General features: G+C 37.1%; 2 protein-coding genes across 2 annotated transcripts; both read right to left on the bottom strand.

The window, feature by feature from the left end:
• Nucleotides 1-86: 86 nt before the first annotated feature.
• LOC111219831 (hyaluronan-binding protein 2-like) lies at nt 87-6,751 on the bottom strand. Its single transcript, XM_022742649.1, has 13 exons — nt 6,644-6,751; nt 6,518-6,530; nt 6,166-6,252; nt 5,960-6,070; nt 5,678-5,797; nt 5,314-5,430; nt 5,011-5,182; nt 2,804-2,895; nt 2,434-2,674; nt 2,206-2,348; nt 1,708-1,845; nt 1,395-1,537; nt 87-847 (listed from the first exon to the last, which is right to left on the bottom strand). The coding sequence occupies exons 1-13, from the start codon at nt 6,707-6,709 to the stop codon at nt 692-694; spliced, it is 1,599 nt and encodes a 532-aa protein (XP_022598370.1). The 5' UTR covers nt 6,710-6,751; the 3' UTR covers nt 87-691.
• A 1,091-nt stretch (nt 6,752-7,842) lies between these two features.
• Nucleotides 7,843-12,754, bottom strand: LOC111219612 (hyaluronan-binding protein 2-like). Its single transcript, XM_022742327.1, has 13 exons — nt 12,680-12,754; nt 12,518-12,545; nt 12,337-12,432; nt 11,984-12,094; nt 10,880-10,996; nt 10,650-10,766; nt 10,344-10,515; nt 9,952-10,043; nt 9,608-9,872; nt 9,345-9,487; nt 9,097-9,234; nt 8,108-8,253; nt 7,843-8,013 (listed from the first exon to the last, which is right to left on the bottom strand). The coding sequence occupies exons 1-13, from the start codon at nt 12,752-12,754 to the stop codon at nt 7,843-7,845; spliced, it is 1,671 nt and encodes a 556-aa protein (XP_022598048.1).
• Between the last annotated feature and the right edge of the window lie 702 nt (nt 12,755-13,456).

Here is a 13,456-nt window from a genome sequence, read left to right as displayed (position 1 = left end):
GGAACAGGACTTGTCATGTTTGTTGAAAGGATTGTCGAAGTATGTGGTGAACAAAAGGGAATTCAGAAAAAAAAACTATTTTCAGATTCAATGCAAGTGTTTTTTACTGTTTATCAAAGTTTCAGGCTGGGTTATACAGCCCAGGAGATCATGAATGTTAAGTTCAGGCAAAAACATCAAGAATTAATTCAGATTTTTTTAGATACTGGATGAAATGCTGGAAGGAAAGTTTGCAATTACTTTTGTATATTGGTCTGTTCAGAACATACAGAGCATATATATGGCCAGCACTTCAGAATATTTTTTCATCATTTTCTTTTTTATCTTTAGAGAAGAACACATGGAGGTGCTGACAAAACCTTGTTGCAGCCATGCAAAAACATTTTCGTACGAGGTCTGATAATGTGGTTCACTTTGAGCTAGGCTCAGTGAGAATTAAGTACAGACCCACTGAAATGATGTGTGATCTACATTTTGTCTGGCAGGTTCAGCTTTGTGAGTTTGTAACAGTGCCTCTTTTAACTCAAAGCTGGACTCAGAGTAAATGCTTGGTTTTATCACTGATAAAAAAATAAAAATAAACAGTTTTACTTTTTTTCAAGGCAAACTAAGCTGTCATCTCTTTGTCTTTCCAAAGTCAGAAGGATTTCTCAGGCCAGTGTATCAGTAATGCAGATCAGTCGACTAATGTTCAGTTGATCTTGCTCTTGATCCAGTTGAGGAATGTTTGGACGTTGGCGTAGACACCAGGCTTGTTCTTCACACCACAGCCATGACCCCAGCTCACCACACCAGTGATGTAGTGTGTGCCATTTTGCTCACACACCAACGGGCCACCTGAGTCACCCTGCAGAATTATGGAGAATTAAGATTATGATATTTCCTGTGGGGAAGGTCACTGCTACAGGACTAATATATCAGCACAGGCCTGATGCCTGATGGTTTGAACTTAAAGGTCCCATATTACATAATGTGTATAGTGTGTCTGTTTTGATTATAAAGCAGGTCTAGGTGCTATATTATTACTGTTTAAGTATCAAAGCGCTTAGTCCACAGAGAAATGCACACAGCCTGTATTCAGAAATAAAACGAGCCGCCAGGACTTCTGTAACTTTGTGATGTGACAAAAAAGCAGTCACCATTCTCGACCATGCCACCCACCATCCAACCTTGCAGGATGTGGTTTCTCTGAGAGTTTACCTGAAATCTACTATATTATTAATATGGTTTTTGTTGCTTAAAAACACAAATATATATTTCTTATGGATATATAAACTTCAAATAAAAAAATTGTAAAATATGGGACCTTTAATAGGCCTTGAAAACAGTTAGGAAAAAAAATGTTTTGAGCAATTTTCATTAAGATGCCACACATAATGCAATTACATACATACCTGACAGGAGTCGATGCCCCCATTCATAGTTCCTGCACAGAGCATGCTGTTGTCCAGTAGGTTTCCATAGACGTGAGAAGCTTTGCATCGCTCTTCAGATATCAGCAACACATGAGCATTCAACAGCTGGCTGCTGTGCGCCTCTGAAAAGTGGAGGTCCAAGCAAATTTCAATGAGTATTAAGTTGGCTAAGGAATGTAAATAATTCAGGTTTGTCAGAGATAGTAGGAGCATTAAATCAATACAATTTTTTTTTTTTTTCTGAAGAAATGCATTAAGAAAAAAAAAGGATTTTTAATAAATAGTTCATTACTTTTTTCAGTTGCCCCCCATCCCGAGATAACACACAGCTTTCCAGCTGGGAAGGGCTGGTCTGGTAGACACACTGTCTTCACAAAGCGAGTTTCCTTGGCACAGTAAGGACTGTCCGTCACTTTGAGTTTAAGCAGAGCTACACAGGAAGTTGACACAAACAGTGAGTGGCATGAATCATTGATTTCTAAAGTAATCAAATGACTTTTCGTGAAACAGGTCTCAAAGCATAAAACCCCAACGTTTTATAAAACATTTTAAAATTATATAGTGTTACAATCTGGGTGAAATAAGATAAACACAATAGAAACTAATCAATGAATGACTTGAAGGTTTGGATTGAAGTAATCTAAGTTACACTACATATTGTGTATACTGTACATTGTATTATCAGTTATATGATAGACAACTGAGACAATAATTACACAATCTATATATTCTTATGGTTTATGGTCTGTCTAGTTTAAAAATTACACTTTATTTGAAAAATGTTACAAACCAATGTCGTTGTAAAGTGCTCTAGGAGTATCCCTGTAGTTCTCATGAACAATTGTTTGTATCACTGGAATGGTCTGGTCCATCCCCTCCTGTTTCTCTATATTCACTCCTCCCAATACCACTTGGAATTCATCAGTGGGTTCACTGGAACAAAACGAAAACTGTAAAATGCTTATACTATAAAATTGTACAGACTTTAAATGGCATACACACAAAACACAGAACCTACACACAGTGGGCAGCAGTGAGGACCCAGCAGGATGTGAGCAGGATCCCACCACACATGTGGCTAAACTCATAGGACGCGCCTATGGGTCTGGTCTGCACCGACACCTGCCAGGGGTGGGCACCCGGGAAGGACTTGCTGCCCCCAAAAATCCTGTTAGTGCGAGAAGGCTGTGATATTCCGCACTGGGAGAACTGGGAAGGGTCTGGCTGTGGTTTGACTGGTGTAGGTGGGGTTGCTGGGACTGAGGAACATCAGAAAATAGTAAAGTTTGGGCAAACATAGTATATACTGTGTGTGTACTGTTTACTGTGTACTGTGTACTGTGTACTGTGTACTGTGTACTGGGTGCTGTGTGTGTGAGAGTGATCACCTTCAGAACATTTCTTCACTTTGCAGTAATCCCACCCCAGTTGTTTTTGCTTTTTAAAAAAACACCAAGGCTTGTCATCCCCATCTGGGTTCCTAAATTGTAGCGAAAATAATGAAACAACTATATTATTAAAAGTATTGTTTCCCCTCATACATAAATGTAATATATGTACATATCAAGCCCATCAATGTATGTTGATATTATATACAGTAGGGTCCATGAGTCTGAGACCACTTTCCCAGAATGGGAAGATAGACATTAAAATTCATGAAATTAATAAGAAAAACATAGAATTTTTAAATGTATGCTATTTTAAAAAATCATCATATCATAAATTTTAATATACTGTACCTTACTATACTCTAACTTTTTATGCCCTACTATACTATAACGTTTTTTTTATACCTTACTATACTGTGACATTTTTATACCTTATTATACAGTGACGTTTTCATGCCTTACTATTTTATGATGTTTTTATGCCTTACTATACTATGACGTTTTTATAACATTTTTTTATGCCTTACTATACTATGATGTTTTTATGATGTTTTTATGCCTTACTATACTATGACATTTTTATTACCTTTTTTATGCCTTACTATACTATTACATTTTTATGATTTTTTTATGCCTTACAATATTATGATGTTTTTGATGCCTTACTGTACTATGAGGTTTTTATGCCTCACTATACTTTGACGTTTTTATTCCTTACTATACTATGAAGTTTTAATGGCTTACTATACTATGACATTTTAATACCTTACTATAGTATGATGTTTTTATGCCTTACTATACTATGATGTTTTTATGACGTTCTTTATTCCTTACTATAGTATGAATTCTTTATGCCCTACTATACTATGACATTTTTATGACATTTTTATACCTTACTATAGTATGATGTTTTTATGCCTTACTATACTATGACATTTTTATTACCTTTTTTATGCCTTACTATACTATTACATTTTTATGATTTTTTTATGCCTTACAATATTATGATGTTTTTGATGCCTTACTGTACTATGAGGTTTTTATGCCTCACTATACTTTGACGTTTTTATTCCTTACTATACTATGAAGTTTTAATGGCTTACTATACTATGACATTTTAATACCTTACTATAGTATGATGTTTTTATGCCTTACTATACTATGATGTTTTTATGCCTTACCATTCTATGACATTTTTATGATGTTTTTCATGCCTTACTATACTATGACATTTTAATACCTTACTATAGTATGATGTTTTTATGCCTTACTATTCTCTGACATTTTTATGATGTTTTTATGCCTTACTATACTATGATGTTTTTATGATGTTTTTTATGCCTTACTATACTATGACATTTTTATGATTTTTTATGCCTTACTATAGTATGAAGTTTTTATGCCTTACTATACTATGACATTTTTATGACGTTCCCCTATCCTTACTATAGTATGAAGTTTTTATGCCTTACTACACTATGACGTTTTTATGACATTTTTTTATGCCTTACAATATTATGATGTATTTGATGCCTTACTGTACTATGAGGTTTTTATGCCTTACTATACTATGATGTTTTTATGATGTTTTTATGCCTTACTATACTATGATGTATTTGATGCCATACTGTACTATGAGGTTTTTATGCCTTACTATACTATGATGTTTTTATGATATTTTTATGCCTTACTATACTATGACGTTTTTATGATGAATTATGCCTTACTATACTATGACATTTTTATTACATTCTTTATGCCTTACTATAGTATGAAGTTTTTTTTTGTCTTACTATACTATGACCTTTTTATGATGTTTTTATGATGTTTTTATGCCTTACTATAGTATGAATTTTTTATGCCTTACTATACTATGACATTTTTATGACGTTCTTCATGCCTTACTATACTATGAAGTGTTTATCCCTTACTATACTATGACATTTTTTATTGCCTTACAATACTATGATGTTTTTGATGCCTCACTGTACTATGAGGTATTCATGCCTTACTATACTATGCTGTTTTCATGCCTTACCATACTATGATGTTTTTATGCCTTACTATACTATTAAATTTGTATTACCTTTTTTATGCCTTACTATACTATGACATTTTTATCACATTTTTTATGCCTTACTATACTATAACGTTTTGATGACATTTTTTATGCCTGGGGGGGGGTGAAAAGGTGAAAGGTCTAATACCTGCAGTGGTTGTTATATTCCAGTCCAGTGAAGTCTGAGTACATGTTGAAAGGATCCTCCCCATGTAACATGATGAAATTGGAATGCCAGTCCAGACACTCCACCCCTTGTTCTGTTGTACTGACATCACCCCTGTATGTCTCTCCATTCTCTACATAACAGTCACTGCTAGCTATAGAAAAAGATTGTGAAAATGTGATTCTTATTCTATTATCTTAAATGTAACTACAAACACAACCTTTAAAGGAATGGGGTTATATCAGTGGGACTTATGGCTGGCTGTGTCCTTTATAAAGTCTTTACCAGTTTTACAGAATATCCCGGTATATCCATCAGGACAAACACAGCGGAAACGACGGTTCCCTTTAACGCAAGAACCTCCATTCTGGCAAGGATTGGGTTCACAGGGAGAAGCTGGCACTGATGCAGACAAGACAAACAATTGATTAGTATATGTAATAGTAGGGGTGTAGCAAGGAAGTCTGGACAGTTGCACAGTTGTTTGACACTGATGACTTCAAGATGTGGGATCCAGCGTTTGAGGTTAAATTACTGTTTATATGTAGATGTGGTTATTGGTTATTTTCCTGTTTTATATGGGTTGTATATAATGGGTGAATACATTATTGTGCAGAGTCTAGTCTAAGAGATTTTTGAGATTACTCACATGACTTGCAGTTTGGGCCTTGGAATGGAGGTTTGCACTTGCACTCGTAATATGGGGATTTATTTAGGTTGATGACACAGTCACCATGACCACATTTGACATTTTCACAAATGTTTCTGACTGAAGAGCAAAACAAGTCATCAGTTAACCATAAGCACCATATGTGTTAGTCTTGCACATAAACATTTTATATCCAATTACATGTTTTGTAACCAATTAAACCAGACCTATACATAAAAAAGAAAAAATAACAAAATTACCTTATCATGAATCCCTACCTACCTTTTTGACACCTCTTGCCTCTGTAAGGTGGAGGACACGAGCATTCGAATTGTTCATCTGGTTTAGTTTGGCATGAGCCACCATTGTAACAAGGGTTTGGGTCACAAACATCTGGAAAAGGCAAAAAAGTGTGAAAGTGAAACTCTGGATGGATCTAAACAACAAGATGGAAACACAATTACGCACAGTCTTCCAGGGCCACTTACTGGATTCCTCCAGGAGGTCAAACAACCAGTCATTTTCATCAAAAAGAATGTCCGGGGCATCTGTGGTGTAGTCTGCATAATCTATGTCTGCCATATGCAAATAGTTGTTTAAACACAGGGGTTTATACAAGCATGTAGTGCAGGATAATACAATACAGGATGAAACAAACCACATGGTATAGGTAACATAGATATGGCAAAAAAGAGAAATACAACTTTTAAGCATTGAAACCATTGAATTTCTTATTTCAAAAAAGAGGTAAACAAAATATTACAAGTCCCAAGATTTGAAGAAGGATTTTTTGGAAATATAAATCAGTAGTAGTAGATCAAGTACTGAAAAGATTCTTACACATGTTGTCCAGCTGAAATGACAAAATCACAGCACAGAACAAATCAGTAAGATTTCGTTACATAATCTGTATGATTCAAAAAATCCCCCTGATTGATTTATTCATAAAGACATGAAGAAACTTACAGTCAGGTCATGTCCATGAACAGTAAGTACACTCAGGCTTATGAGCAGGGCCCCTGCAGCCAACATGGTGCTGAATGTAACTCTCTCAATTTGTAAGACCAAAGATCCTGTGTTTGACTTTAATATCCCGAACCTCCTCAATATCCTGCTCAGCCCTCATACTTGTCAATCTTTAGCTAGCTGCATTGATTCTGTGGGAGTCTGTGTGTTTTAGGCCATTGCTCACTCATTCTGGCCCATGGTTTCATGTATTTAACCTTGTCTTACTTACCTTTATACAATGCCTGCCAATTCAGACTTTAAACTCTTTATGAGCAAACTTTCACTCAGCAGTTTTGTTTGCATTTGTAGAATGAATATTAACAGGGCATATCTATGATCAGAGGAATTATATTTAAAAAGCTTTCTTGAGAACATTGAACATTATAGAACTTTTACACCTTACTTAAACCTTACTGTAGCTACAGGAGAAAAAAAAAGAGAGAACTCAAAAGCAGGCATAAACAACCACAAGTACTAGAATCCCCACAAATGTGTCTCTTAGGGGAAAAATCATTTATCAAATCTCACTCCACCAGAGTGCGAGATTTAAGCTGAGTTTGTTGTGACTGTAAGAGGTATTATTGTAGCTGCCAGGCCTTTACTTAACTGAAAGAGCCCACATAGACCAGCGTGTAAATAGAATGGATTAAACTCAACACACATGACAGAGACTTTGCTTTTTAAAAAATATGATAGCCAGGGTCAATAACGTTCAAAGCAAACTCAACAAATGTGGGCACAACATCTTAAAAACCAATTATTGCAATCATCATTGTAATTTACACAGCTTGTGTATCCCTTTTAATATGAACTCATAAGATTCACAAGGATGAACAAATTATTGATAAATGTGTCGGATTAAGTGACTCACTCGGAAATCCTGAAGTTCCTTTTATATGACTCTTTATTCGGTGTTGTTGCAAGCAAGCTTACAAAAACTGAGAGAACTATAGCAGTGGAATAGTAATGTAAATACACCACAGTGAGGTATTTATGACTTACAACAATGATACATATATGAGGTAATGTGCCACAAGTTTGGCATTGTCATCCTGGTGATGGAGTGAGAGCTCTAAGTCATTTTTATGGAGGTAGGGGATTGTTTTTGTTTTGTTTTTGTTTTTTACAACAGGATATTGGAAGCTTGTCTGTAATTCTTAAGTGCGAAATTGTGTGAGTAAATGATAAGCGATCCAGTCATCAAATCTGCGGACGTTGGTGTAGACGCCAGGCTTGTACTTCTTCCCGCAGCCGTCGCCCCAACTCACCACACCAACAACATAATGCGTCCCGTTACGCTCACACACCAGAGGGCCACCAGAGTCACCCTGCAGGGGGGAGGGGGGACAGAGAGGAGGCTTAACAATGATCACATCTCTCCCGCATAGAAAAAAAGCAAACATGTCATGCACATGCACACACCTGGCAGGAGTCAACGCCTCCTTTCATGTTCCCCGCACAGAACATGCTGTCGTCCAGAGTGTCTCCATACACATGGGGCTCTTTACATTTCTCCTGAGAGATCAGGAGGACACGAGCATCCAGCAGCTGGTTGGTACCGTACTTCTCTGAAAAAGAAAGATTAACTATGAAGTTCAAATGCATTTATTTAGTCAGGTCCTAAGCTAGAGAACTAAAGAAACAACTGTCATTTTTCATTAATTTTCCTTTGTGTGAGTTGTGTAATTGCAGGGTTCATAAACATTCTGACGTGCTGCAAATGTTTCCCATATGCTACATTTTAAAAGTCATTTTGGTATGATACCTTGCCTTGTGGTTACCTTTGTCATGTGAACAGTGTTGGCAAATACTTAAGAGTGTGTATACATTGTTGGCACTTACACTTTACACTTACAAGGTAAGTGGTTTGAAGAAGAAAATGAACTGTACACCATAATAAATGCACAGAAATACACATTGGACATTGCTGACACAATCATATTATTCACTTTAGTAATCAAAACAAAATCTGATACAATATCATGTCAATATTTAAACGGCTCTCTGGGGCAGACTAATAAGTATTTTTCAAACTCTCATGGCTGTTGACTATCTAATTAACTAATGTCTTTTGCAGTGATTTGTTTTCTGACATTTAGAAAAGGAAAACATAACAGTACTTGAAATGACAGACTTTGAAATGAATGAGTAAAAATGACATTACCCTGTTTTCCGATGTAAATGCGTGATATAGGCCTAGGTGAATTGGCTGAATATCCATGAGCTGCCAAGGTTCAAAACATTGTCCGTTTTATTGGTTTAATCTTGTTCTTTTCATTTGATGTTCTCAAAACTACTTAATCTATAGTTTTGGCTAAATACTAACTACCATTCTGCAAACACTGACCCCATCAACTCAGACTGATGATGTGCAGTCAGTAGCTGATAGTACACATTGAAATGACACTTACGTGTTTCAGTCACACCCCATCCTGAGATCACGCACTCCGTGCCGCTGCTGAAGGTCTGCCTCGGTAGGCAGGCTGTCTTCACAAAGCGGGTTTCTTTGGCACAGTACGGTTTGTCTGTGACTTTCAGCTGAAGCATGGCTGCACAGGAGAGGCACACAGCAAAGAACGGATCATCAGTAACATCTCTTGCATTAAATTTACCAAGCTGCAGAATCAGTCGATCATAATTACACACAACAGCACCTCACCAATATCATTATGAAGGGCAAAGGGCGTCTCCTTGTACTCCTCATGCACAACGGCCTTCTCCACAGCAATGACCTGATCGTATACTTCATCCTTCTCTATGTCCACTCCTCCCAGCACCACCTGCATTTCCACTCCATTTTTACTGGACAAACAAACCGTCCCCAAGGAAAATTCAATCAAGAGTGTGTCCACGTACAAATCTACATCAAACAATGATCAAACAGCTTGTATATGTCAAAACAACAGGGATACTGGAGCTTACATGCAGTGTGCAGCAGTGAGAACCCAGCAGGACTCCAGGAGGATGCCACCACAGATGTGGCTGAAGGGCCCGGAGGAGCCTTTGGGTCTGGTCTGCAGGGAAACCTGCCAAGGATGAGCCCCAGGAAGAGACTTCTTCCCTCCGAAGATCCTGGCCGAGCGGCCGGGCTGCGGCCTCCCACACTCGGAGAACTGCTCAGCAATGGTGACCTCCGGCTTGACTGGCACTGGATCTGTTACACTTATGGTTGGCGAGGTAGCTGGAGCTGGGAGGGAAACGTAAAAAGATCAAATGAGAGGAAGGATCTGTGTGTTGTGTGTGTGTGTGTGTTTACATGTGCTTACTTGCAGAACATTTCCTGACTTTACAATAGTTCCACTTCAGTTTGCCATTTTTGTTAATGAAGCACCAGGGCTGATCATCTCCATCAGGGTTCCTTGAATGCAGAAAGATTTCAGTACAAGGATTAAAAAGCTCAATACCACATTTATTCCATCTTTTTTAAAGTCACAAGATACAGCAAAAAAACAAAAAACAATCTGCATTTCAACAGCCTATTACTTAATCTATAATGATCTCATTTTAACAAAAACATTTAAAGAAGCTGCACATTTTCATGTAATTGCATCAGCAAACACAAGTTTTGCACAGTGCATACCTCACATGTACAAATGGACACACACAAGATTATATCAATAGCTGACATATGCAGTATTTACACAAGATGACTCCTCACCTGCAGTAATTGTGCGGTCCTATTCCATCATAGCCTGCATACTCGTTGAAGGGATCTCCTCCGTTCTGCAGGATGAAATAGGAATTCCAGTCCAGACACTCCTCCCCTTCAAGTGTCACACTCACCATGCCGCGGTAAAACTCTCCGTCCTCTTGGTAACAGTCGTTTGGTCCTAGAATCACAGTGTGCCACTGACTTTTAATTGCTCTGCAGCCGGGTAATATCTGGGCTCTTAGAAGGTGGAAAAGCTACGCTGGTTTTAAAGTGTGGTTTTTCTATTTAGGACAGGAAGAGAATTGTATTCACCAACTTCGCAGAATTTCCCACTGTGTCCTTCAGGGCAGGAACACTGGAACGAGGAGCGTTTAGGGCCCTTTAGGCAAGAGCCTCCATTCTGACAGGGATTGGGCCTGCAGGGAGAAGCTGTGGACACAGGTAAAAGAATAAGTGTCTCCCTCTGACTGCAAAGAACTTTATTGCAAACAAAATGTTGTCATGTTAATTATTCACTAAAATGATCCCATGATAAAGCAGACCTTTCTTGCAGTTGGGTGGTTTGAATGGAGGCTTGCACTTGCACTCGTGGAATGGAGGAGTAGATGTGACAACACAACTTCCGTGGCCACATTTCACATTCTTACAAACATCTTTCACTGAAAAAAAAAACCACATGGTACATTCATTTGATTTAGTTCATATTAACTTTAACCCGATCCATACAGGAATAAGTATAATTAAAAGCTGAATTTAGAACAAATTCTTTTTATTATAACATAATATGTGAGGATTTTTTTCCTACTCACAGGATGTTGTTTTTGACATTTCCACTAGGGGTCACCAAAGTTGGGATTTTTTTGATACTACACACAGTGCTGCAGCTTCACTGTAGCAATATTGTAGTATACAGGCAGAATTATGCTTCTATTTCTCACAAATTGTCAGATTTTTTTTGGTCAGCCCTAAATTAGGAAATGTTAAAAATCTCAGGATATTGAATTGAAAGCTAAAGTACTCTAAACCTTTACTTGAGTAAAAATACCAACACAACAATGTAAAAATATTCCACTACAAGCAAAAGTCCTTATTCTATACTTACATGTAAGTAAAAGAACATAAGCATTTTACTGTTGTCACTGGTCAATGTGTAGGTAGTTTTAACTACTCTTTTTAAGTAGTTTAGTCCCATGGTTCCCAACATAGGGGTTGGGCCCCATTAATGGGTCACTGCATAAATCTCAGGGCTTGTGAGATGATTAATAAGGTCAGAAAGACCACAAAAAAAAGTTCTGCTACACAAACTTGTATTAAAGTTTTGGATATCTAAAAAAAAGTTATTGGAACTGCTAACATTTCATAGACAAATGGAACCTGTGAAAAGGGGCTGATTGCTTCTTGTATGGAGTGTTACACGGTATTTTATAAGTTTATCATATGTTTGTCGATGTGAAGTTTTAATTTGTAGAGTACCTCAAAATTGTACTTAAATATATTTCAGTAAATGCACAACCCTTAGTTACTTTCTGCCACTCATGTCAGTGAAGAATATCGACACACAATAATTACAAAGACATATTCGTCTCAGATGTTTAACCAGATCCCTCTCTTGAGTCACATGGATGAGCACAGGTAGACAGTCCTACCTGTCTGACACTTCTTCCCTGAGTAAGGCTCAGGGCACACGCATACGAAGCCCCCATGAGTAGCAGTGTCACAGCTACCTCCATTCAAACATGGGTTTGGATCACACTCGTCTAAATGGAGATAGAATTATGTGAAATGCTTGTTAACATGGATTCCTCATGTAAAGTTTTACCTGTCGACAAAAAGACTAAAGAAAAAGAAAAAATTTAGTCAGGAGTCAAAGTGCGATAGATTGTATCTGCATCAGGTAGATGACTTGATCAATACATCTTAAGACAGAGGATATCTGAGTTAAACTGCATTCAGTGTATGCAGGTAATCAAACTCTCACTGTTCCTATTTGAGTGCTTACTTGTGATATCCATTAGATCGTACAACCAGTCATCTGCAGTCAAATCAGCATCTTCTGCTGGGCTTTCAGTACCATAATCATAATAGTATTCATAAGCTGTGAGGAAAAAGAGCCATTAAGACGTTCAGTAAAGTGGAATTTTGGTTAACTGCAAACTAAGCAAAGCTTAAAGCGTCTTTACCATCAGTGTCTTCTGGTTCTGTGATTACCTGTAACAAAATCAAAATGTGTCTCTTATTTATCAACCTGACTCAGTTTTGCTCTGAAGCATTATATCCCTTCCAAAATATTAATAAATGCTCAGATTCCACATTTCAGACAAACTGCATGTATGCATACTTACAAATAGGTCCTGTCCAAACGCAGTGAGTGCACACAGTTGTGTGAGCAAAGCTATTAAGCAGACCATGTTGGCCATGATGGGGCCAGAATAAGACTATGCTTTGCTTTTTGCTCAGGCAGTTTTAAATAATCCCCCTCAAACATGAGGACCTCAAACCACTCCACCCACCTGTTAATCATCAGTACCCTGCATTGATTTTACATTGATTTTACATGTCATTCACTTTGCATTTTTCTTTGTCCTGTGACTTTTCTTTTTGTTTAGGTCATCAGAAAAAATTAATTAGCAAGTAGCTCTCATTTACTATAAAGAAATATGCTAGACTAAACTGTTGTCACAGTTTGTACGATTTAAAAATTGACTTGAGTAAAGTTCTCCTTAAAATCTTTAAAGTCTGTTTGTAGTCATCAGTTTTGTACTGAGTGACCTGAGGTTTCTCAATGCACAGGAGATTTGCTTTGCTAAAGCGAGCAGCTGATATTCTGTCAAATGATTTGCAATTTGCAATCTTTATGTATTTCTTTGTGTTTTGCAATATGCAAACACCATTGTTCTGTATTTAACTGTACATATTCTTCTTCATGGCTGCAGTAAAATGTTAATATAATAATAAACTGTGAAAGTAATTGCTACTATACTTGAACCATAGAACCATACTGATGTTTTAGCATACAGTAGCTTTATTTGTTTAACGTCTTACAGATTATATCATACTTTTTTAAATTGCTTAAATATGTTTTAAAATATATATCTTATATTTTTCAGATGGAACATGCA

Source organism: Seriola dumerili, unplaced genomic scaffold (genome assembly GCF_002260705.1).
Source record: "Seriola dumerili isolate Sdu_G_001 unplaced genomic scaffold, Sdu_1.0 BDQW01000068.1, whole genome shotgun sequence".
NCBI classification, from domain to species: Eukaryota; Metazoa; Chordata; class Actinopteri; order Carangiformes; family Carangidae; genus Seriola; species Seriola dumerili.
The sequence above is the reverse complement of the archived record's forward strand: the minus strand, read 5'-3'. Positions and strand labels throughout refer to the sequence as shown.

Coding starts and splice junctions, on each gene's coding strand:
- LOC111219612 (XM_022742327.1), bottom strand. CDS start 12,754: ATGGCCAACATGGTCTGCTTAATAGCTTTGCTCACACAACTGTGTGCA. Junction 12,433..12,517: donor AGAACCAGAAGACACTGATG/GTAAAGACGCTT, acceptor TTTTCCTCACAG/CTTATGAATACTATTATGAT. Junction 10,516..10,649: donor TGGGAAATTCTGCGAAGTTG/GTGAATACAATT, acceptor CTGTGATTCTAG/GACCAAACGACTGTTACCAA.
- LOC111219831 (XM_022742649.1), bottom strand. CDS start 6,709: ATGTTGGCTGCAGGGGCCCTGCTCATAAGCCTGAGTGTACTTACTGTT. Junction 1,846..2,205: donor AGCACTTTACAACGACATTG/GTTTGTAACATT, acceptor CTTCCTGTGTAG/CTCTGCTTAAACTCAAAGTG. Junction 848..1,394: donor GGGGCATCGACTCCTGTCAG/GTATGTATGTAA, acceptor ATAATTCTGCAG/GGTGACTCAGGTGGCCCGTT.